Consider the following 24,381-nt stretch of genomic DNA (forward strand, 5'->3'; position numbering starts at 1 on the left):
CCTTCGATATTTCATGAGTCCTCAAGGATCTGTACATTTTAAAGAGCTACAGTGATCTTTTGGACTGATTTAAAACATCTTTTCTATTGACTCTGCCATACGTGCAGACACATGTACAAATCATAAATGGACAACTTGATGAGTTATCACAAAAGGAAGGTAACTGCCACCCAAGTAATGAGCAGAACATCCCCAGCACTCCAGAACCGCAACTCATGTTCCCTTCCAGCGTCTACTTCTGCTTGCCCCCAACATAACCACTATCCTGACTTTTAGCATTATCGATTTGTTTTGCCAACTTGCAAATTTTATATAAACGATATCATATGGTATATGTTATTTTGTTTCTGGCTTCTTTTTCTCAACCTTGTTTTTTAGATTAATCATCACCCATATTGTTTTATACAGCTGTGGTTTATTTTTGTTTCTCTATAGTAATCTATGGGATATAAACACCACATTCAATGACAATAACATTTGTTTATTCATTCTACTACGGATAGACATTTGAGTCATTTCCAATTTGGGGCTATTACAAATAATGCTGCCAAAAAATTCTTTTATGAGTCTTTTGGTGCATGTATATATACATTTCCACTGGGTATATATACCTAAAATGGAATACCTAGGTCAGAGGGTATGAATACGGTCAGCTTTAGTAGGTACCGCCAAACTGTTTTCCTGTAGGAGCCAATGAATACCCCAAGTAGTGTGTAAGAGTTGTCCTTGCTCTACAGTCTAACACATGGTAATATAAGCCTTTTTAAATTTAGCCATTATGGTCAGTATGTAGTAAGATCCTTTTGTATGGTTTTAATTCATGTTTCTCTGGTGAATAATGAGACTGAGCAACATTTATTGGCCATTTTGATATCCTTTATACAATATCTGTTCAATTTCCTCACTTAATTTTCTGGTGGATTGTCTTTATTGTTACTGATTTATGGGTATCCTTTCTATTCTTGATATAAGCCCTTTGTTGCTTATGTGTTGGTTTTGATTTGTAATAGTAGAGACTAGAAGTAAAAGTTAAGCTATTTTGGTAGAAGAATGCTTAAAACCATTAGCTTTTGAAGTATTAGAGATCTCTAAAGCCCTGAAATGCTCTTTTGTGTTCAACTCAACATAAAATGCTAGTGTTATTTGAACAGACTAAAATCCATGCCAATAATGTAAACTAAATAAAATTCCTCATTTAAGTTATGAGAAATTCTAAGGGGACTTTGCAAATTCTGCATCAATAAAACTTTGATCATTAAGGACTTAAGCACATATTTCAGTCAAGCAATGGAAAAAGTTGCTAAATACTCCACTGTGCTAATATCAGATGATTTCAGGATTTTTAGGATCACAATTACTGACTGCTCAAATATCACCTTATCAGATACGCCTAAACAACCAGTCTGCAATAGTGCCTCCCTCTTCACTCCCTGCCCCTCATCTTACCTTTTCTCATAGCACTTCACTATGAGACATTTTGTTGCTTGGCCTCCCTCCGTTAGAATGTATGCTCCATGAAAGCAGGGGGTGTTTTCTATTTTTGTTCTTGTGGTAACCCAACACCTAAAATAGGCTCGGCACTAGTAGGCACATAAAAGACATGCAGAACTATCTGTTGATTTGATTTAATAACACGGGGCTTCCTTCTATCTCTAAAATTCTACATTAATCTTTTGAGGAATTCCTAACCTCCAGAGTAACCAGGAAAGAAAATTCTCAACTCTTCTAAGAACTGGGCCTGGGGAACTTAATCTGTGATGGAGGCCTTAAAATCCTATGGGAAACCACTGTTCTAGGTGTAGTGGTTTACATCTACTACTGCATTTTGACATCCACATCACTACCATTCCTATCAAGACCACTGCTGATCTTCTAGTTGCAAATTAAATGCACATTTTGAAGTATTCATCTTTCTTAATGTTTTTGTCTTGAGACTCTTATATTCTCTGGCTTCTATGACACTATACTCCACTGATTCTCATGTCACCCTCTGACTACTGTTTCCCAGCCTGTTTCTGGGGTTCTCCCTCCTATTTCTGTCCCTTAAATATTAGTGTTATTTATTCATAAAATAAAATAAACATGTATTGAATACCAACTATATGGCAGCTCCTGTTCTAAACATGTCTTTGAATAAGATAGATACATAAGTAGTATGGTGAAAAAATAGACGAAACTTCATCAATGGATGAATGGATAATCAGATTGTGGTATATACATACAATGGAATATTATTCAGCCATTAAAAGCAGCTATGCCAAAAAAGGCCAAAAATTACTACAATGTGGATGAGCCTCAAAAACATGCTAAGTGAAAGAAGCCAAATGCAGAAGGTATTGTATAATTCCATGTATATTAAATAGCCAGAATACGTAAATGAAACCCGTAGAAACAATGCAGTTTGGTGGTTACCAGGGGCGGTGGGGAGGGAGAAACAAGGAGCAGTGGCTTAAGGAGCACAGAGTTTTCTTTATGGATAATGAAACTATTTTGGAACTAGATAGAAATGGTGGCTGCAAAACCTTGTGAATGTACTAAGTGCCACTGAACCGCTCATTTTAAAATGGTTAATTTTATGTGAATTTTATCTCAAAAACAAGAGGAGAAAAATTAATGATCGGAAATAAATGAACAAATAAGAAAATATCAAGACCAGGCGCCGTGGCTCACGCCTATAATCCCAGCACTTTGGGAGGCCAAGGCGGTCAGATCACCTGAGGTCAGGAGTTCAAGACCAGCCTGGCCAACATGGTGAAGCACTGTCTCTACTAAAAATACAAAAATTAGCTGGGCATGGTGGCGCAAGCCTCTAGTCCCAGCTACTCCAGAAGCTGAGGCAAGAGAATCACTTGAACCTGGGAAGCAGAGGTTGCAGTGAGCCGAGATAGGATCACTGCACTCCAGCCTGGGCAACAGAGCAAAATGCTATCCACCCCGTCCAAAAAAAAAAGAAAAAGAAAATATCAAATAGTAATAAATGCTGTGATGAAAAGAAAAGCAGGTAATGTGATAGGGAGTGATGAAAGTATGGGGGATTATTTTAGGTTGAGTAGCCAGGAAAATTATCATTGAGAAAGGGAAATTTAAGGTGAAACCCAAACAATAACAAATCCAGTCTTGCAAAGATCTGGTAGAAGAGAGTTTCAAGTAAGGGAACTATAAGGCAGGAATGAGTTTGGCAGGTATGAGAACCAGAAAGACTGGGGGGCTTTCTGGAGCTTAGAAGGGAAGAGGGAGACTGGAACAAAAGGGAACAGAGAAGTCGTCAGGGGAAGTCCAGTATATGAGGACACTAAGTCATGGAAAGGAGTTTGGATTTTATTTTAAAACAATGGGAAGCCATTGTAAAGTTTCAATTAGGAAAATACTGGTCTGTTTACTCCATTCAAAATTATTTTACTCTAATAATAAACAGACATGTTTAAATTTTTTAAAAAGATCCTTTTTACTGCTAAATAAAGAATAAATTATAGAGGGGCAAGGGTAGAAGAGGAGACAACTATCATAAGGCTATTGCAGTAGCCTAGGCAAGAGATAATGCTGGCTTGGTAGCAGTGAGGTAGAGCAACATATTAGATCCAGGAAATATTCTGGTGTGTAGACCAGACTTGACAATGAATTGTATATGGGAAGTGGGAGAAAAGAGTGATCAAAGACGACTCCTAGGATTTCAACCTGAGCATTGAGTAGACGCTAACACCCCTTTCTGACATGGGAAGACCAGGGAAGAAATAGGGTTAGAGGAGAAATCTTGATTTCTAGGTTGGATATATAAGTTTAAAATGTTTACTAGACACCCAAACATAGACATTAAATAGTCAATATGTGATATGTGAATCTGATATCAAGGGCGAGATCACAGCTGGAAATATAAATATGGGAATAATCAGCATGTGATTGGTATTTAAGTCTGTAGAACTGGATGAAAATACTTAAGTATAAAGAAGAAATCATTCCAATACAAAGCCTTGGGTCATAATATTGAGTGACCTAATAGGAATCCCGAAGGAAAGGAGGAAAGTTTGATAATGAAGAGGATGGGGCTCAAGGAGGGTCCTCTTTCATTTGCAGAAACAAAGTCACTGAGAGGTAAGAAGAAATAGGATCCACAGTATAGGAGGAAGGATGAGTTTCTGAAACAGGAGGATGGCCTAAAATTCAGCTACAGATACAAATGGATGTGAAATAATGAGAGAGCTCCCCTGTGACCCCTGGGAGGAGGCCAGGTCACAAGGTAATGAGTAAGAAAGTGAACATACCAGGGAAGTGCAATAGAATCGCCTCGTAGTGTTCACTGACCACATGGTACTTATGGTCATGAATTTAAAGTGAAACTAGTCCATGCAGTAATTTACCCCCAACCTGTTGGCCCCAGCATTCAGCTGCTCAGGTGTAGGCTTGACCCAGGCAGATGGGTCAACTTAATTAGGGGTGGGTTTTACTGGGTTATCAGGATAGAGACAAGATACAGGGAGGGACAAGTTGCTGAATGGTTATGAGATGGATGGGAATAAGCAGAGTCACAAGGGAAGAGAGAGTATGAGGAAGATGATGGATAGTGAAAAGGAAAGAGTCTAAATGAGGTCAGAGAACTTCTGATGTGGGAGTACTAGATTAAGCATGCTGGAAGGATGATGGATAGGTTGCTTTAAATCTCAATTAGTAAATAATGCAGTTCTCATGGATGATAGTGTCAAGGACATGCTATGCGGGTGGATGCCTGAGATGAAGGATTCCCCAGGGCTCCATCTTTTAACTTATTTTTTTCCTTTTACTTGCCTATCTTGGATAATTTCAATCTTATGGCCTGTCATCTATAACTTCCAAGTCTGTCTCTCTGCTTCAGATCTGTATTCTGAGTCCTAGACTGACATATCTCACTGTTTGCTTGAGTCTTTTTAAGTCTCATGTCACCTCAAACTCATTATTATTCAAAATTGAATCCATTTTCTTCACTCATAAACTAACTAAAAAATTTTATTGAAAACACACTGACCTAGAATCTGTGCTAGAACCTGGTGAATCAGAAATAAATAAGAGGCCAGGAGCTGTGGCTCACACCTATAATCTCAGGCCAAGGCAGGAGGGATTGCTTGAGCCCAAGAGTTCAAGACCAGTCTGGGCAACAGAGCCAGGCTCCGTTTCTACAAAAACTTTTTAAAAAAAAAGCCGGGTGTGGTGGTGTGTCCCTGTAGTCCCACCTACTGGGGAAGCTGAAGTGGGAGGATCACTTGAGCCCAGGAATTGGAAGTTAAGGGTTAGCTGTAGTTGTACCACTGTGTTCCATCCTGGGCAATAGAGCAAGACACTGTCTCAAAATAAATAAATAAATAAAAGAAGGAAGATCTTACTCTTAATGGCTTCTTTTACCTTTTTCTCTTTCTCAGTAAATGGCATGAGTGTCACTAATCACTCAGGCCAGAACCTAGGAAGTCATCTGTCTGAGATCAGGTTTTCTAGAACCTAAGATGAGATTCTTGTGAAAGTGACTTACTGAGGGAGTATTTTAGTGTTTTCAGGGGGAGAGTGAAGGAGACAGGCTATGGGGGTGGGGGGGGGGAGAAAAATTAAGCAAAGATGTGGTCTCAGCTACAAACTAGTATAGCCTGGTGTCCCAGGAAGCTTGGCACCTAAATTGCACCACAGCATTGGTTCTCACCGAACAACAAGTCTGGTATTTTATGCCCCTGTGTCCATCAATCAATCATTGTCTCAGAGAGGGTAGCCAATGGGCAGAGGAGGGACTGCAGCTTCCCAAGTGAGGCAGGAGCCTCCAATTCAGTGGAGAGCAGTTCCCCAAAGGAGCCAGCTGTGAGCTGTTAGTAGCCAACACCCACCCAGCTGGAGGAGAGATGTATCAGCCTGGGAAGGGGATCCAGGTAGGGCACCAACCACCATGGTTGCAACACTCAGAACCAGCTTCTTCCATAGCTTCCATTCAGGCATAGCTTCTTTATGATTCTTACTGGTCATAATTTCTGAAAAAACTATTTAGAGGAAAGTTAGTGAGATAAGCCACAGCCCCTGATGCTGCAATTGGTCGCTGACACCTATCATTGCCTCACCCCTTCTAGATTCCTCTCCCCATCAGCTAACTCTTCAGTTGATCCAGGTGGCTTTTCTTTTGAGGTGAGCCCCTAATGTCCATGCCCTTATTAGGATATGGTTTCTGTATTTGCCAATTAAAATTAAAACTGGGCATGAGAGTAACAAAAAGATGCCTCAGAGGCTCATCAGAGTACCAAACACATTCCTCACTGCCTCTGTTATACAGTAGCATTCTTACCTCTTCAGGATGACTTAGGGTCAGCTACCTCTGCCAGTATAGGAACACCACTCTGTGTATCTGATATGTTGGCATGAGGAGCCCAAAGTGACCACATGGAAGCCAAAGCTCTAAGTTTGGTGGGACTCTTACAGGTCTTTTGGTAGAAGCATTCTGCCTCTAAGACCCAGGACCTGTAGAACAACAAAGCCTAAAGATACATAGACAGAAAGCACAGATTATCCAAGTGGGTTAACAGAAGTGATAGAGAGTGGAGCCATTCCTGCCTCCTCCCTTTTATTCCCAGATCCATGTATTCTACCCGTTGGAAACACAGAACCATAAAACAGCCATTGGTTTAAAGTGTATACCACATCCTGAAGAATGGCACCCCAACCTCACAGGATATAATCTCCAAGATGGTGCCTCAGCTTTGCCATCAAGAGGCCATCCCAAAGCTCTATCATGCTAGCATCCTCTGGATAGTGCTGTGTGTGGTTAGGACCAGTGGATACCATGGTCATGCCCGTACTGCCATACTCTTTTGCTATAAAGTAGGTATCTCTACTATTAACCAGGGTCTCTCTCATGTCTGCAGGTAAGTGATTCTGTGAGCCGTAAGATAGTGGTGCAGCCAGGAAAGGCAAACATGCAGAATTCATATCCATTCTGATAAGGATACAGCATGGCCATTTCCAAGGTACTAGGGACCTAATGCAGTCAAGTTGCCACCAAGAGGCTAGCTGGTCTCCTTGAGGGATGATGCCATATCAAGAGCTCAGCTTTAGTTTCTGTTGCAAGCAGGTCAGACATTCAACCGCAATGGTCGCTGGATTACCCTTAGTGAAAGGGGAAACCATGGTATTGGTATGATGCATAATTCCCACTGAGGTAGCCAAAGACAGAGGATGGATTAAATCATCCTACTTGCTGGATGCTCTGTCTCAACCAGGACTCAACAGCATGACGAGAATTGTCTTGCAAATAGTATATAGGTTTCGGCTACAGATGGCATAGTCTTGTTTCAAAATCTTAAGGGTCTGTGATACAGCTTTCCCACTGAAACTTTCCAGAGGCTCCACAACACATTTTCCTCTACCAGAGATTCTTCCAGTATGGGATCTACCAAGTCATTTGACCAAAGTAGCAGGACTGCTTGTACCCTATCCTGAACCTACTACACAGCTCTTTCTTTCTAGAGTTCTGGGCTTGCTCAAAAAAAATTGTTTTCTGTGTTGCCCAATAAATGAATCTGATTATTCAATTATTTGATCCAAGGGTGGAACATTTTCAAGGTGCATTAATTTTTGCTTTACCTAGGATGTTCTGACATGCCCCATAGCAGCAGACACCTAAAAACAACGTGACAAGCCCCAATCTTTTACAGGGTTTATCTTTCACCCTCTGGCGTACTTGCATCTTTCCATCCCTTTAATATACTTGCTACTTCTTGCTCATCAAGTCTCATTAACATGATGTTAGTGTTAATATATGATGTTCCATGTGATAGTCTTTGGAATGTCCAGATGGGCTAGGCCCCTTCAGAATTTATTGTGACAGCTTCATTAATATAACATTGGGGCAAAACCATGGATAAATACTGTTGGCCACCCCATGTGAATGCTAACTGCTTCCTATCCTCCTTTTTATTAGATATTAAAAAGAATGCATTTGCTGATATTAAAAAGAAACCATTTGCCAGATCAATAGTAGCATGCCATCTACCTCAGGCTGTGACAGTCTTCTCTAGCAGAGATACTATCCCTGACACAGCAGCTACAGTTGGGGGCTACTAGTTGGAAAAGTGTGCAGTACTCCATCATTTGCATGATCCCTAGTTTTGGCAGGGGCCAGATTGGTAAACAAAATCCACCTATAACAAGGTTCACATGTATACAGATTGTCAACTCCCCAAACACTACATAAAGTCCCATTCTTCCTACCAAAATGAAAGTCAAAGAAGAATATAGTAACCACAGAACTGGAAAATTAAAGTACAGATTTCCCCAACTAAAAAAAAAATTACTTAATTTTTGTATGTGGCTTTTAAAAATGAAGAATTGTAAAATTATCTGATGTTGTCCTTTATTCCTTAGCTACAGATTTTTATTTTTACTTTTTGTAAATAAGCACTAAACAGGTCACAAACAGTTAAATAGCATTTTCATGTCACCATGAAGGCTGGAATTGGGGCACTCGTCCCTGATACTTTCTTCTCTATGATGAGACAAACAAGATACATGCCAGCATCACAGCCCTCCCTACTAGGGAGCCACCTCCACTCCAAGACACATCATGCAGCCAGTCTTCTCACCTGGCTAACTCCAAGCATTGATTCGCCCTGTCAAAGCCAATCCTTATTTTCTATATAAACCTTCTGGTGCAATTCCACTATAATCTTTACTTTCACTTTTTGGAGTTGCCTATTTTCAAATGAAAATCACTGGCTTTGCAAATGATTGCAGCATGTTTTAGGCAGGTTCCATGGTGAGTGCATTGTCCCTGCATTTGCGGTTGGACAATCTAATACTCATTCTAGAGCTTTTTAATGTAATGGTGCTGTGATGTCTTACTTAGTTCCTTGAAGATTTCATTACTGGTAACTGAATTACACTAGTAGTAGGAATTCAGCCCAAGATGTGTTCTTTAATTAAGAGCTGCAGTGTTTGACAGTATGTCAGGGATGAAGCATGCCTGGAAATGTGAAGATGTTTAAAAGCTCTGTATTCCTCATTCACTTTTCTTTCTTTCTCTCTTTAGTCTCCCCCAGATATGTCCTTCCCAGCATCTTTGGCTGCACAGCATTTCCTTCTGGAAGAAGAGAAACGAGCAAAAGAACTTGAAAAACTTCTAAATACACATATTGATGAACTGCAAAGACACACAGAATTTACTCTTAATAAATACTCCAAGCTAAAACAAAATAGACACATATGAGCTTTTAAACTTTTTTATTTGCTTCCCCCCCACCAAGAAAAAAAGCTCTGGCAAAATATTTACAAAGCTGATTAATGAAATCAAGAAATTCTGTTCTGTTTCCTTGAGTAAATAATTTTGGTAAGGCAGCTAGAAAATAGTAAGTATTTTGTTCGATAAAGCTGTTTGCATTTCTGCATAACATGCTAAATTGTCCTGCTGTAGAGTTACTATAAAATAAACATGACTATTCCAAAAGAGATTTTTTTTTCCAGTCTAAGGAATATGTTGGAATTAAATATGCAGTTTTTTCCTCACTTGAATCATGTATACTGAAAACCCATTTCCTCAGCAACTACACAAAATAAGGGAAAGGGAAGTGCTGTATTCCAGATACAAACGACTCAAAGGCAGCTCAGTTGTACTGGTTTTGAAAACTCAAGGATTTTATAAATAAAAATATTTAAGTATTTCCAGTTATGTAAACACTCTAAAATTCTACAATTTTTTGAACAAAAAAAAAAAAAGCTATAGCTTTACTGTTTTTACATTCACCTTTATAATGTCTGTCTGTTTCAACACAATGAAGGTACATGGAATGTGCAATTTACAAACCTAAACTATATGTGCCAAAAATTAACGCTTTTTTGTTAGTACTAATTACTTCACGGACACGAACAAGATAAAGGAAATATGAAGCATTACTGTTGCTACATTTTTCTTTGTAATCACCTCTGTTTTTAATGCAATGAAGGAATGTAAAATTCAATGGACTTGAAGCATAAATGCTAAATCTGTATAGAACAGTAATAGCATGGCTGTGAACAATAAAACAGGTTACAAATACACAGCAATAATAGAATATACTTTAAGAGTTTCGTGTGTGTGTGTGTGTGTGTGTGTGTGTGTGTATATATATGAAGAGAGATTATGAAAGAAGGTAAGTCCTACTACAGCTTTTATGGTTTTCTATTTCCCTTTAAAGAAACAATCTCAACATACTGAAAGATAAACCAAAATGCCATTAGGTAACAAGTGTCATTTTCACGTGAAAAATACAGAGCATTGTAGACTTCAGATGACAGGACCACATGTATTTGTATAGCTCTGGATGTTGGAAGAAAAAGAAAAGATGTATTCGTATAGCTCTTGATGTTTGTCTTAGCTTAGCCTGCTATAACAGAAATACTACAGACGGGGTGACTTAAACAACAAACATTTCTCTCTCACAGTTCAGAAGGCTGGGAAGTCCAAGATCAAGCTGCCAGCTAATCTGGTGTCTGGCGAGGGCCCACTTCCAGGCTTGTTGACAGCCACCTTCTTGATGTATCTTCACATGGCAGAGAGGAAGTATCTCCCTCGTTTCTTCTTTTTTTTTTTTTTTTATTATACTTGAAGTTCTAGGGTACATGTGCACAACATGCAGGTTTGTTACATAGGTATACATGTGCCATTTTGTTTTGCTGCACCCATCAACTCATCATTTACATTAGGTATTTCTCCTAATATTATTATCCCTCCCCCAGCCCCCCACCCCTCGACAGGCCCTGGTGTGTGATGTTCCCCGCCCTGTGTCCATGTGTTCTCATTATTCAGCTCCCACTTATGAGTGAGAACATGCAGTGTTTCCTTTTCTGTCCTTGTGATAGTTTGCTGAGAATGATGGTTTCCAGCTTGATCCACGTCCATGCAAAGGACATGAACTCATCCTTTTTTAAGGCTCCATGGTGTATATCTGCCACATTTTGTTTATCCAGTCTATCATTGATGAAGATTTCGGTTCGTTCCAAATCTTTGCTATTGTGAATAGTGCCGCAATAAACATAAATGTGCATGTGTCTTTATAGTAGCATGATTTATATTCCTTTGGGTATATACCCAGTAATGGGATCACTGGGTCAAATGGTATTTCTAGCTCTAGATCCTTGAGGAATTGCCACGTTGTTATCCACAATGGTTGAACTAATTTACACTCCCACCAACAGTGTAAAAGCATTCCTATTTCTCCATATCCTCTCCATCATCTGTTTTTCCTGACTTTTTAATGATCGCCATTCTAACTGGTGTGAGATAGTATCTCATTATGGTTTTGATATGCATTTCTCTGATGACCAGTGATGATGACCTTTTTTTTTCATATGTCTGTTGGCTGCATAAATGTCTTCTTTTGAGAAGTGTCTGTTCATAACCTTTGACCACTTTTTGATGGGGTTGTTTGTTCTTTTCTTGTAAATTTGTTTAAGTTCTTTGTAGATTCTGGATATTAGCCCTTTGTTAGATGGGTACATTGCAAAAATTTTCTCCTGTTCTGTAGGTTGCCTGTTCACTCTGATGACAGTTTCTTTTGCTGTGCAGAAGCTGTTTAGTTTAATTAGATCCCATTTGTCTATTTTGGCTTTTGTTGCCATTGCTTTTGGTGTCTTTGCCCATGCCTGTGTCCTGAATGGTATTGCCTAGGTTTTCTTCTAGGGTTTTTATGTCTAACATTTAAGTCTTTAATCCACTTTGAGTTAATTTCTGTACAGGGTGTAAGGAAGGGATCCAGTTTCAGCTTTCTACATATGGCTAGCCAGTTTTCCCAGTACCATTTATTAAATAGGGAATCCTTTCGCCATTGCATGTTTTTGTCAAGTTTGTCAAAGATCAGATGGTTGTAGATGTGTGGTGTTATTTCTCAGGACTCTGTTCTGTTTCATTGGTCTATATCTCTGTTTTGGTACCAGTACCATGCTGTTTTGGTTACTGTAGCCTTGTAGTATAGTTTGAAGTCAGGTAGCGTGATACCTCCAGCTTTGTTCTTTTGGCTTAGGATTGTCTCGGCAATGCGGGCTCTTTTGGGGTTCCATATGAACTTTAAAGTAGTTTTTTCCAATTCTGGAAGAAAGTAGCTTGATAGGGATGGCATTGAATCTATAAATTACCTTGGGCAGTATGGCCATTTTCACAATATTGATTCTTTGGAGTGTTCTTCCATTTGTTTGTGTCCTCTTTTATTTTGTTGAGGAGTGGTTTGTAGTTCTCCTCGAAGAGGTCCTTCACATCCCTTGTAAGTTGTATTCCTAGGTATTTTATTCTCCTTGAAGCAATTGTGAATGGGAGTTCACTCATGATTTGGCTGTTTGTCTGTTATTGGTGTATAGGAATGCTTGTGATTTTTGCTCATTGATTTTGTATCAGCAACTTTGCTGAAGTTGCTTATCAGCTTAAGGAGATTTTGGGCTGAGACAATGAGGTTTCCTAAATATACAATCATGTCATCTGCAAACAGGGACAATTTGACTTCCTCTTTTCCTAATTGAACACCCTTTATTTCTTTCTCTTGCCTGATTGCCCTGGTCAGAACTTCCAACACTATGTTGAATAGGAGTGGTGAGAGAGGGCATCCTTGTCTCATGGTGGTTTTCATAGGGAATGCTTCCAGTTTTTGCCCATTAAGTATGATATTGGCTGTGGGTTTGTCATTAATAGCTCTAATTATTTTGAGATATGTTCCATCAATACCACGTTTATTGAGAGTTTTTAGCATTGAAGGTCTGTTGAATTTTGTCAAAGGCGTTTTCTGCATCTATTGAGATAATCATGTGGTTTTTGTCATTGATTCTGTTTATGTGATGGATTACATTTATTGATTTTCATATGTTGAACCAGCCTAGCATCCCAGGGATGAAGCTGACTTGATCGTGGTGGATAAGCTTTTTGCTGTGCTGCTGGATTTGGTTTGTCAGTATTTTATTGAGGATTTTCACATCGCTGTTCATCAGGGATATTGGCCTAAAATTTTCTTTTTTTTGTTGTGTCTCTGCCAGGCTGTGGTATCAGGATAATGCTGGCCTCATAAAATGAGTTAGGGAGGATTCTCTCTTTTTCTATTGATTGGAATAGTTTCAGAAGGAATAGTACCAGCTCCTCTTTATACCTCTGGTAGAATTTGGCTGTGAATCCATCTGGTCCTGGACTTTTTTTGATTGGTAGGCTATTAATTATTGCCTCAATTTCAGAACCTGTTATCAGTCTATTCAGAGATTCAACTTCTTCCTGGTTTAGTCTTGGGAAGGTGTATGTGTCTAGGAATTTATTCATTTCTTCTAGATTTTCTAGTTTATTTGTGTAGAGGGGTTTATATTATTCTCTGGTGGCAGTTTGTATTTCTGTGGGATCGGTGGTGATATCCCCTTTATCATTTTTTATTGTGTCTATTTGATTCTTCTCTCTTTTCTTCTTTATTAGTCTTGCTAGTGGTCTATTTTGTTGATTTTTTTCAAAAAACCAGCTCCTGGATTCAATGATTTTTTGAAGGCTTTTTTGTGTCTCTATCTCTTTCAGTTTTGCTCTGATCTTAGTTATTTCTTGCCTTCTGCTATCTTTTAAATTTGTTTGCTCTTGCTTCTCTAGTTCTGTTAATTGTGATGTTAGGGTGTCAATTTTAGATCTTTCCTGCTTTCTCTTGTGGGCATTTAGTGCTATAAATTTCCCTCTACATACTGCTTAAATGTGTCCCAGAGATTCTGGTACATTGTGTCTTTGTTCTCATTGGTTTCAAAGAACATCTTTATTTCTGCCTTCATTTTGTTATTTACTCAGTAGTCATTCAGGAGCAGGTTGTTCGGTTCCCATGTAGTTGTGCGGTTTTGATTGAGTTTCTTAATCCTGAGTTCTAATTTGATTGCACTGTGGTCTGAGAGACAGTTTGTTGTGATATCTGGTCTTTTGCATTTGCTGAGGAGTATTTTACTTCCAATTATGTGGTCAATTTTAGAATAAGTGTGATGTGGTGCTGAGAATGTATATTCTGTTGATTTGGGGTGGAGAGTTCTATAGATGTGTATTAGGTCTGCTTGGTCCAGAGCTGAGTTCAAATCCTAGATATCCTTGTTAATTTTCTGTCTCATTGATCTGTCCAATATTGACAGTGGGGTGTTAAGGTCTCCCATTATTACTGTGTGGGAGTCTAAGTCTCTTTGTAGGTCTCTAAGGACTTGCTTTATGAATCTGGGTGCTCCTGTATTGGGTGCATATATATTTAGGGTAGTTAGTTCTTCTTGTTGAATTGATCCCTTTACCAATATGTAATGGCCCTCTTTGTCTCTTTTGATCTTTGTTGGTTTAAACTATGTTTTATCAGAGACTAGATTGCAACTCCTGCTTTTTTTTTTTTTTTTTTTTTTTTTTTTGCTTTCCATTTGCTTGTTAGATCTTCCTCCATCCCTTTATTTTGAGCCTATGTGTGTCTTTGCACATGAGATGGGTCTCCTGAATACTGCACACCAATGGGTCTTGACTGTTTATCCAATTTGCCAGTCTGTGTCTTTTAATTGGGGCATTTAGCCCATTTACATTTAAGGTTAATATTGTTATGTGTGAATTTGATTCTGTCATCATGATGTTCGCTGGTTATTTTGTCTGTTAATTGATGCAGTTTCTTCATAGCATCGACGGTCTTTACAATTTAGCCTGTTTTTGCAGTGGTTGGTGCTGGTTGTTTCTTTTCATGTTTAGTGCTTCCTTCAGGAGCTCTTGTAACGCAGGCCTGGTGGTGACAAAATCTCTCAGTAGTTGCTTGTCTGTAAAGGATTTTTTTTCTTTTTTATTTATGAAGCTTAGTTTGGCTGGATATGAAATTTGGGGTTGAAAAGTCTTTTCTTTAAGAATGTTGAATATTGGCCCCCACTCTCTTCTGGCTTGTAGAGTTTCTGCCGAGAGATCCACTGTTAGTCTGATGGGCTTCCCTTTGTAGGTAACCCAACCTTTCTCTCTGGCTGCCCTTAACATTTTTTCCTTCGTTTCAACCTTGGTGAATCTGACAATTATGTGTCTTGGGGGTTGCTCTTCTCGAAGAGTATCTTGGTAGTGTTCTCTGTATTTCCTGAATTTGAATGTTTGCCTGCCTTGCTAGGTTGGGGAAGTCCTCCTGGATAATATCCTGAAGAGTGTTTTCTAACTTGGATCCATTCTCCCTGTCACTTTCAGGAACACCAATCAAATGTAGATTTGGTCTTTTCACATAGTCCCATATTTCCTGGAGGCTTTGTTCATTTCTTTTCACTGTTTTTTCTCTAATCCTGTCGTCTCACTTTATTTCATTAATTTGACCTTCAATCACTGATATCCTTTCTTCCACTCGATCGAATTGGCTATTAAAGCTTGTGCATGCCTCATGAAGTTCTCGTGCTGTGGTTTTCAGCTCCATCAGGTCATTTAAGGTCTTCTTTACACTGTTTATTCTAGTTAGTCATTCATCTAGCCTTTTTTCAAGGTTTTTAGCTTCCTTTTAGCAATGGGTTAGAACATGCTCCTTTAGCCTGGAGAAGTTTGTTATTACCGACCTTCTGAAGCCTACTTCGGTCAACTTGTCAAACTCATTCTTCATCCAGTTTTGTTCCTTTGCTGGCAAGGAGCTGTGATCCTTTGGAGGAGAAAAGGTGCTCTAGGTTTTGGAATTTTCAGCTTTTCTGCTCTGATTTCTGCCCATCTTTGTGGTTTTATCTACCTGTGGTCCTTGATGTTGGTGACCTACAGATGGGGTTTTGGTGTGGATGTGCTTTTTGTTGATGTTGATACTATTCCTTTCTGTTTGTTAGTTTTCCTTCTAACAGGCCCCTCAGCTGCAGGTCTGTTGGATTTTGCTGGAGGTCCACTCCAGACCCTGTTTGCCTGGGTATCAACAGCGGAGGCTGCAGAACAGCAAATATTGCTGGATATTGCTGCCTGATCCTTCCTCTAGAAGCTTCATCCCAGAGGGGCACCTGCCTATATGGGGTGTCCGTCGGCCCCAGTTGGGAGGTGTTTCCCAGTCAGGCTACATGGGGGTCAGGGACCCGCTTGAGGAGGCAGTCTGTCCGTTCTCAGAGATCAAACACCATACTGAGAGAACCACTGCTCTCTTCAGAGCTATCAGACAGGGACATTTAGGTCAGCTGAGGCTGTCGGCTGCCTTTGTTCTGATATGCCCTGCCCATAGAGGTGGAATCTAGAGAAGAAGTAGGCCTTGCTGAGCTGCGGTGGGCTCCACCAAGTTCAAGCTTCCCAGCCTCTTTGTTTACACTGTGAGCACAAAACCGCCTACTCAAGCCTCATCAATGGCGGACACCCCTCCCCACACCAAGCTGCAGCGTTGCAGGTCTATCTCAGACTGCTGCGATAGAAGTGAGCAATGCTCCATGGGCGTGGGAGCTGCTGAGCCAGGCAGGGGAGGGAATTTCTTGGTCTGCCAGTTGCGAAGACTGTGGGAAAGCACAATATTTGGGCAGGAGTTTACCGTTCCACCAGGTACAGTCACTCATAGCTTCCCTTGGTTAGGAAAGGGAAATCCCCCGAGTAGAGTAAAATATGGAATTATAATATTATGGGAACACCATCATATGTTAGGTTCATTGAAATATTATTATGCACTGCATGACTCTATAAATTTTGGGCAGGCACAAACATTCTGTCCACAACACCTTCCCATAGGATTATTCATTTAAACTCAAAATGAGCCTGTGAGGTCAGCAAGCCTGATATCCTTGTCCCTGGGAATCAGAGCTGTTAAGAAACTTACTCAAAATCAAGGTAAACGAGAGTCAGAAAGGAAACCCCTGGACTTCTGATTCCTGGCTCTAGCTCTTATTACTTCCCAGTATCACTTCTTGTAAACAAGCAGCTGGTGAACAAAGCTGCACCCGCAGAAGCCAGGTTTGATGACAAAACATCAGAAGGTCCAAAGCCATTCGTGTACTCACAAAATCTCCATGTGGAAAAATAATAAAAGTTATGATACTTTCAAATTGTTTAGTAATTGCTAGCCTACCCATGAGGAAAATATTTTTCAGTGTTATCTTTAGAAAATAGGAAGAAGTATATTTAGGAAAAAGGCATTCCATAAACAAATTTGAAAATCTTAATATCCCTAATACAAACAATGAAAAAGTTTAAATATACATATCTTGATAATCTCCTAAGTCGGAATGACATTTCATTCTTTTCAGGGTAAAGATACAATTGAAAATTGTTGAAATAAACATCTAGGCTACAATAGTCTCAGAACTTGGCAGAGTCAAGACAGCATGAGTTTGGACTATGTCCAGAACTAACGGTGAATTTGCCCCTACGGACTATTAGTACTTAAGTCCCTACACAGACTTCTTTTAAATTACTAGTTCAGCATTCCACTTGGTACTAACCTTCTTAAAATTGTGGTTTTCAATATGTTTTGCTTAAGAACAGGATTTAGTGTTCAAAAGGAATCATATGCTGAAGTCCAACATCGATATACTGTAATCAAGATAAAAGGCAAGCAGTCTTGGTTGAATGTTGAAAGGAGATAGTGAGGCCAACCTCCCCTCTCTACTCCCCAACTCTATTCCCCTCTCTTCCTCTTCTGCTCACCATAGGCCAAAAGCATGGCCATGGAGCAGCTTCCCTAGATGTTGTGGAAGGGGCCCGAAGGAAAGGCAGATTTGCTTGGTTATTACCTTAGCACAGAATACATTTTCCTGCAGAAACTGTTTCATGGATACTGGTTATAACCTCCACACCAAAAGCAGGATTTCAAACATCGAAGCCTTCAGCAGGTCCAAGCATAGAACTAAGGAGATCCTCAGAGCTACCTCACTGACCCCAGGACCGGACTAGAAATGTTTAGGTCTTAAAGGTGCTCCGTACAACAGGACAAGTTAGACCTGTTGGAGACAAGGTTCTCCATGCCTTGGCGCAGTGACCTTAACAAAGCTTCCATTTCCTTATCTATAGAACAGGCATAATAATACTACCTACCTCAGATGATTGTTGTGAGGATTAGAGGATGTAATGTACATAATGTGGTTAGCATGGAGCGTGGCACAGTCAGTACCGACTGTACTCAGTACATGCTAGCTGTTAGCATTTGCCATCCTTGCCCTCTGAGGCATTACGTCTGAGCTCAGAAGACAAAGCACATCCTCAAAGAACAATACTATCATTTTTGAGGACCATGTGACAGCCACCATACATAAGTTAAACTCAATCATTAACAGTTTTATTAAAAATAATTACACACCATAAAATTCACCCACTTAAAAGGTATATTTCAATGATTTTTACTAAGTTTACAGAGTTGTGTAGCCATTGCCACAACCCAGTTTAGAACATTGCCTTCACTCCAAAAAGATCCCTAATGCCTGTTTTTAGTCACTCCCTGTTTCTATGCCCAACCCCAGGCAGCTACTACTTTCTGTCTCTACAGATTTACCTGGACATTTTACATAAATGAATTCATATGTGGGTTTTTTTAAATCTTAGCATAATGTTCTCAAGATTTGTATTGTAGCATATATCAGTATCTTGTTCTTTTTTATTGCTCAGTAGTATTCTGTTGTATGAACCACGTTTCATTTATCCGTTTCACCAGTTGATGGACATTTGAATTGCTTCCAATTTAGGGCTATTATGAATAAAGCTCTTATGAATACACAAGTCTCCATGGGGACATATGTTTTCATATCTATTGAATCATTTTCTAGGAGTGGAATTTCTGAGTTACATGGTATATTTATGTTTAACTTTGAAAAGAAATTTTCTATGGGTATAAAAGAATATTTCATTCTGGTTTTAATTTTCATTTCTCTAGTAGCTAATGATGTTGAGCATCATTTTGTGTGCTTACTGACCATCCACATCTATTCTTCAGTGAAATGTCTATTTAAATCTTTTGCCAATTTTATAATTAGGTTACTTCTCTTGTTGAGTTATAAAAATTATTTATATATTAGATATTAATCCTTTATCAGATACAAGATTTGCATATGTTTTCTCCCGGTCTGTGACTTGTCATTTTCTTAATGGTGTCTTTTGAAGCAAATAAGTTTTAAATTTTGATAAAGCAGAGTTCGTTAGTTTTTTTATTTTACAAACTATGCTTTTAGCATCATATCTAAGAAATATTTGCCCAATCCAAGTCACAAAGTTATCCTTTATATTTTCTTCTAAAATTGTTATAGTTTTAAGTTTTACATTAGATCTACAGTCCATTTTGAGTTAACATTTTTGTATGGTGATAGGGTCCAGATTCATCTTTTTACATGTGGATATCTAATTGTCCCAGCACCATACATTTAAAAAAACTATTCTTTTTCCCCTTTAAATTGTCTTGGCACCTTTGTTGAAAAATCAATTGGCTATAAACATAAGGGTTTATTTCTGGACTCTTAATTCTCTTCCATTGACCTATATGTTATTCCTTATGTCAGTACCACACAATCATACTTACTGTAGCTTTGCCAGAAGTTTTGATATCGGGAAGTGTAAGTCCTCCAACTTTCAAAATGATTTTGGCTATTTTGGGTCCTTTGCATTTCCACGTAAGTTTTAGGATCAGCTTGTCAGCTTGTCAATTTTTGTAAAAACACAGAACAAAACAATAATAATAGTAAGCCTGCTGAGATTTCTGTGGAGATTAAGATGGCAGTCCTCTCCAAAAGGACCTATATTGAATCTCAGTTTAGGCAGTATTGCCATCTTAATAATACTGAGTCTTCCAATTTGTAAACATGAAATTTCACATTTATTCCATTATTTAGATCTTCTTTAATTTCTCTTAGAAATGTTTTAGTTTTCAATGTATAATATTATGCTTCTTTTGTTAAATTTATTCCTAAATAGTTTATCTGATTTGATGCTGTTACAAATGAATTGTTTTCTTAATTTCATTATTGGATTGTTCATGGTTAGTATATAGAAACACAATAGATTTTTGTATACTGGTTTTGTATGCTGTGACCCAGCTGAGCTCCTTTATTCTAGTAGTGGGGTGTGTGTGTGTGTGTGTGCGCGCGTGTGTGTGTGCGTGTGCGCACATGCTCCTCGGAATTTTCTGCATACAGGGTCGTGTTGTCTTTACATAAAGACAGCTTTTTTACTTCCTTTCCATTCTGGGTGCGTTTTCTTTCTTTTCCTTACCTGACTGCACTAGCTAGAAACTCCAGTACAATGTTAAATAGAAGTGGCGAGAGCAGACATGTTTGCCCTGTTCCTGATCTTAAGAGAAAGCTTTTAGTCTTTCATCGTTAATTATGATGTTAGCTATAGGTTTTTTGTAGATGCTTTTTATCAAGTTGCAGAAGTTCTCATATAGTCCTAGTTTGTTGAGAGTTTTTATGATTGGCCATTAGATTTTGTTAAATGCTTTTTCTGTGTCTGCTGAGATGATCAATGGGGTTTTTGTCCTTTACTAATACAGTATACTATATTAACTTTTAAAAGGGATAAACCAATCTTATATTTCTGGGATAAATCCTACTTGATCATGATGTATAATTCTTTTTATATATTGCTGGATTTTGTCTGCTTATATTTTGTTAAGAATTGTGTCTATATACATGAGGGATATTGGTCTCTAGTTTTCTTGTCATGTCTTTGTCTGGCTTCGGTATCAGGGTCATTTTTGCCTCACAGAGTGAATAGGGAAGTTTTCCCTACTCCTCTGTTTTCTGGAAGAGTTTGTATTATTTATTTAAATGCGAATGAAATTCACTAGTGAAGCTATCTGGTCTGGGCTTTTCTTTGTGGGAAAATTTTATATTACTTAATATCTTTCCTTGTTATAGGTCTGTTCAGATTTTCTATTTCTTCTTGAATCCATTTTGGTGATCTGTGCCTTTTAAACTTGATTTAACCTTTATAATAACCTTGAAAGTAAGAATTAGGCCTATTTTATTTTGAGACTTAAAAGACTGAGTGATAGTATTTCAAGATCAAGTATCTGGAAAATGGCCAGTCTGTGGAGTGCAAACATCCGTGCTGCTTCCAGCAGGCCACACTGCCTCTAGCAGACATAGGGTTTCTTGAAGGAAAAGGTGACTCCTCCCTGCACCACCAAGGCTGCCACCAAAAACAACCTTCTGTTGTGGATGTCCTAGTTCAAGTTTGTTTTTTTTTTTTTCCCCTCAATGACTTGTCCCTCCCGGGAGTTCCAAATGCTGGCAACAGGGAAGCTAACAAAGCCTAAGCCTGCTACTGCCCAAAGACCAGAGTTTTCCTCACTTGAAAGCCCCCTTGAGAACTGCTGCCTTAGGAGCCCCAGCCTCCTCAGAAAGCACCCAATGATAAGGGCTGTACTTACTTCAGATGGACACGGTTTTCTCCCTTGCCTGCCAAGGAAAGGAAAAACAAAATGCCAAAGGACCAAGGTGTGGTGTGCAATGAACCACACTTGTTTTGATATTGACTGCTGACAACTGATGACCAAGACCTCTGCTAAATAAGAGGAGCTCAGATGCGCTGACTTCCCAAATGTTGTTTACTCACACAGAAATGAAATGGCTGTTCCCCCAACAGGAGGAACTCATCCAAGATCAAACTTACTGGTTCTGTGGGTTTCACATAAAATGAAAAATTAGGGTGGGCGCAGTAGCTCATGCCTGTAATCCCAGCACTTGGGGAGGCCAAGGCAGGAGGATCACTAGGTCCAGAGATCGAGACCAGCCTGGCCAACAGGGTGAAGCCTCATCTCTATTAAAAATACAAAAATTAGCTGGACATAGTGGTGCACACCTGTAGGCCCAGCTACTCAGGAGACTGAGGCAGGAGAATTACTTGAACATGGGAGGCAGAGGTTGCAGTGAGTTGAGATCATGCCACTGCACTCCAGCCTGGCGACAGTGTGAGACTTCATCTCTAAATAAATAAATAAATAAATAAAATGAAGAATTAAGCTTTTCACTTATCTGATCGATGTTTCTTTTATCAGGTGTGGTGACCTGCTGCCTCAGTCTGTTAAGGCTGCTATAACAATACCTTAGAGTGAGTAATTTATAAACAGAAAATTGTTGCTCACAGTTCTAGAGGCTGGGAAGTCCAAGATCAAGGCACCAACAGATTTGGTGTCTGATGAAGGGCCCTTCCTCACAGATGACACCTTCTAGCTATGTCCTCATGGCAGAAGGGACAAACAAGCTTCTTAAGGCCTCTTTTTATAGGGTCACTAAGCAGTCCTCATGATCTAGTCACCTCCTAAAGGCCCTATCTCTTAATGATATTGTACTGGAGATTACATTTCAACATATGACTTTTGGGGTAACACAAACACTCACAGCATAGCACTTGCCTAAAAAAATTACTATGTAACATAGGACCAACAGGCTTTTTTGTACTTGAGGTATGCACAACAGGTCTCCCTTCATTACAAAACTGTATACATTAAATTGATAAAATAGAAAGAACTGAGCTATCATTCTTCCCATTTGGTATGATTTCTTTTGGTTTTTGTTTGTTTGGTTGGTTATAAAAACAACATTGCAGCTTGGAAATTCTTCCTTTTCATCAGCTTGAGGAAAATCTTCCAAAAGTCAGTGCTGATTGAGCTGAAACCTTTTCTAATCCTAAATATATCTCTTGGTCGTGATAAATTATTTCATGAATCATTACCAAGGAATTTTGATAGATAAAATTATGAGTAATCAAACTAAAACCGTTCTTTGGCTTCAGATAAAATCTTTGCTATATATAAAGTTTACTTTATAACCAAAGTTTTTATATTAACAAGAGTTGCACCCAAGAATTTGGGGAGAGTATATATCCATATGTGTGTGTGTATTCACTTATGTGCATATAAACATATATGCATAAATAACTATATATATACAAAACCCTGAAAATAATCAATAAAACATGAATCAAGAACAGCCATAGAATTTGGAAAACAAACACATATCATTCAGCCATTATTTTTAATATTGAAAATATGAGTACTTAAGGATACGATTTAATGGCCAAACATAATAATTTTGGAGAAAATGCATTTATTTTATTGAAGATAATATGCTAAATGTATAAGGCACCCAAAGTTTGGGGGAGAATAAAACTTTAGATATATAAAGATTTAAAAATTCTCAGATGAGGGTGAGATTAACCCAGAAACTGGCTTTTGAGTTGGACCATAAAGGATGAGTTGGAAAAGAAGTGAAGGAAGAAGAAGATAAGTAAATGGATGCTCTCATGTGCTTGCTACCTGGCTCATTATTCGTTCCACAGTCTTCATTGAGAACCCACCCAGGGTCAGGCTTTGGCCCAGATGCTAGATGACAGCCCACAATCCTGAATAAACATGGATAGTGTTTTCCAATGTTATGTTCATTGGTTAGTTTACCAGTCAACATAGCTGTTTTCTACTTAGATATTCACAAATAAGTTTTAAATACTTTTAAAGATGGTCTTAAGTTGTCAGCTTTACAGAGTTTGTCGCAACAATTTCATGTTGGATGGAGGTGGAGGAGATGAAGGAAGTGGGAACAGGTTAACCTCATTAATTTGCCATTTCTTTCACTTAGTTCAGCAGTCAGGTCAAAAAGCATTTCTTGACTGTCCATTGCAAGCCAGGTTGTGCTAGGTTTTAGAGGTATGAAGTTGAGTAAAAAACAATTCATGCTCTCAAAAAGCTCCCAAACGAGTGTCAGACACTCGTTGCAGATCATTAAAAACAACATGCAATATTAAAGCCATGTGCACAGCATTATGGAAGCTCAAAGGAAGATACCTAACCCAACTTGGTGGGGCAGGCGGCAGTGTATGTATTAGGAGAGGGTGGAAAATAGGAGTTACCCAAAAAACGCTCCCCCAGGAAGTGATGTCTAGCTGAGTTTTAGAGGTTCAATAGCAGTTAGCATCAAGGGATAGGAGGGGTTGACTTCACAGGCATGTGACACAGGGTCTTGTGCACACAAGGGCCCTTGTGTTCAGAAGGGCTTGGTTGAATGCTCTGCTCTTGACATCCTGAACTTAATAATTTTCAAAGCCAGGTCCCTGCATTTTTATTTTGCACTGGGCCCTGCAAATAGTGTACCTGCTCCCGAAGATAGGATGAGGATGGGAAGCAGGCAGTGCTTTTGATTATGTTTGTCCCAGGGCTTCATAAAGCTGTGAACAGGCTATGGGACAAACATAATCAAAACTGTGGCATGGAACTCATGATACAAGTGCCTTTGTTTCATGTTTCTCTGTTCCATCTTAGGCCACATTTTCTCAAGTTGTATTTACCCCCACATACACACATACACTTATTCTTCCTGCTAAGTACAACTAAAATCTCTGGACTTATATATAAAATAAACACAAGATGACTGAAAGATAGAGAGAGAAGGAAGACTGGCTAGAACCCTCAGGAGCAAAGAAACAAGCTGGTGAGTTTCCTGGATTTTCTTTTTGCCTCATAATTATGGCTTGAATTGTGTTCTCCCAAAATTCATATGTTG

General features: G+C 39.0%; 2 protein-coding genes across 9 annotated transcripts in view; one reads left to right on the forward strand and one right to left on the reverse strand.

The window, feature by feature from the left end:
- Nucleotides 1-10,023, forward strand: part of LOC105484353 (deuterosome assembly protein 1) — a 100,682-nt gene extending 90,659 nt beyond the window's left edge. For 4 of the 5 annotated variants that reach the window (XM_011745887.2, XM_011745886.3, XM_071075448.1 and 1 more), the window contains one exon: nt 9,026-10,023. In XM_011745887.2, coding sequence (XP_011744189.1) covers nt 9,026-9,202 — 177 coding nt within the window. In that variant the 3' untranslated portion in view covers nt 9,203-10,023. Of the gene's footprint in view, nt 1-6,572; nt 6,820-9,025 lie in introns of all 5 variants that reach the window. The other variant, XR_988880.2, reaches the window with a different exon arrangement.
- LOC105484354 (uncharacterized) overlaps nt 1-24,381 on the reverse strand; it is a 350,064-nt gene that overhangs the window by 107,723 nt on the left and 217,960 nt on the right. The window lies entirely within an intron of this gene.

This window comes from Macaca nemestrina, chromosome 12 (assembly GCF_043159975.1).
Source record: "Macaca nemestrina isolate mMacNem1 chromosome 12, mMacNem.hap1, whole genome shotgun sequence".
Taxonomy (NCBI): domain Eukaryota; kingdom Metazoa; phylum Chordata; class Mammalia; order Primates; family Cercopithecidae; genus Macaca; species Macaca nemestrina.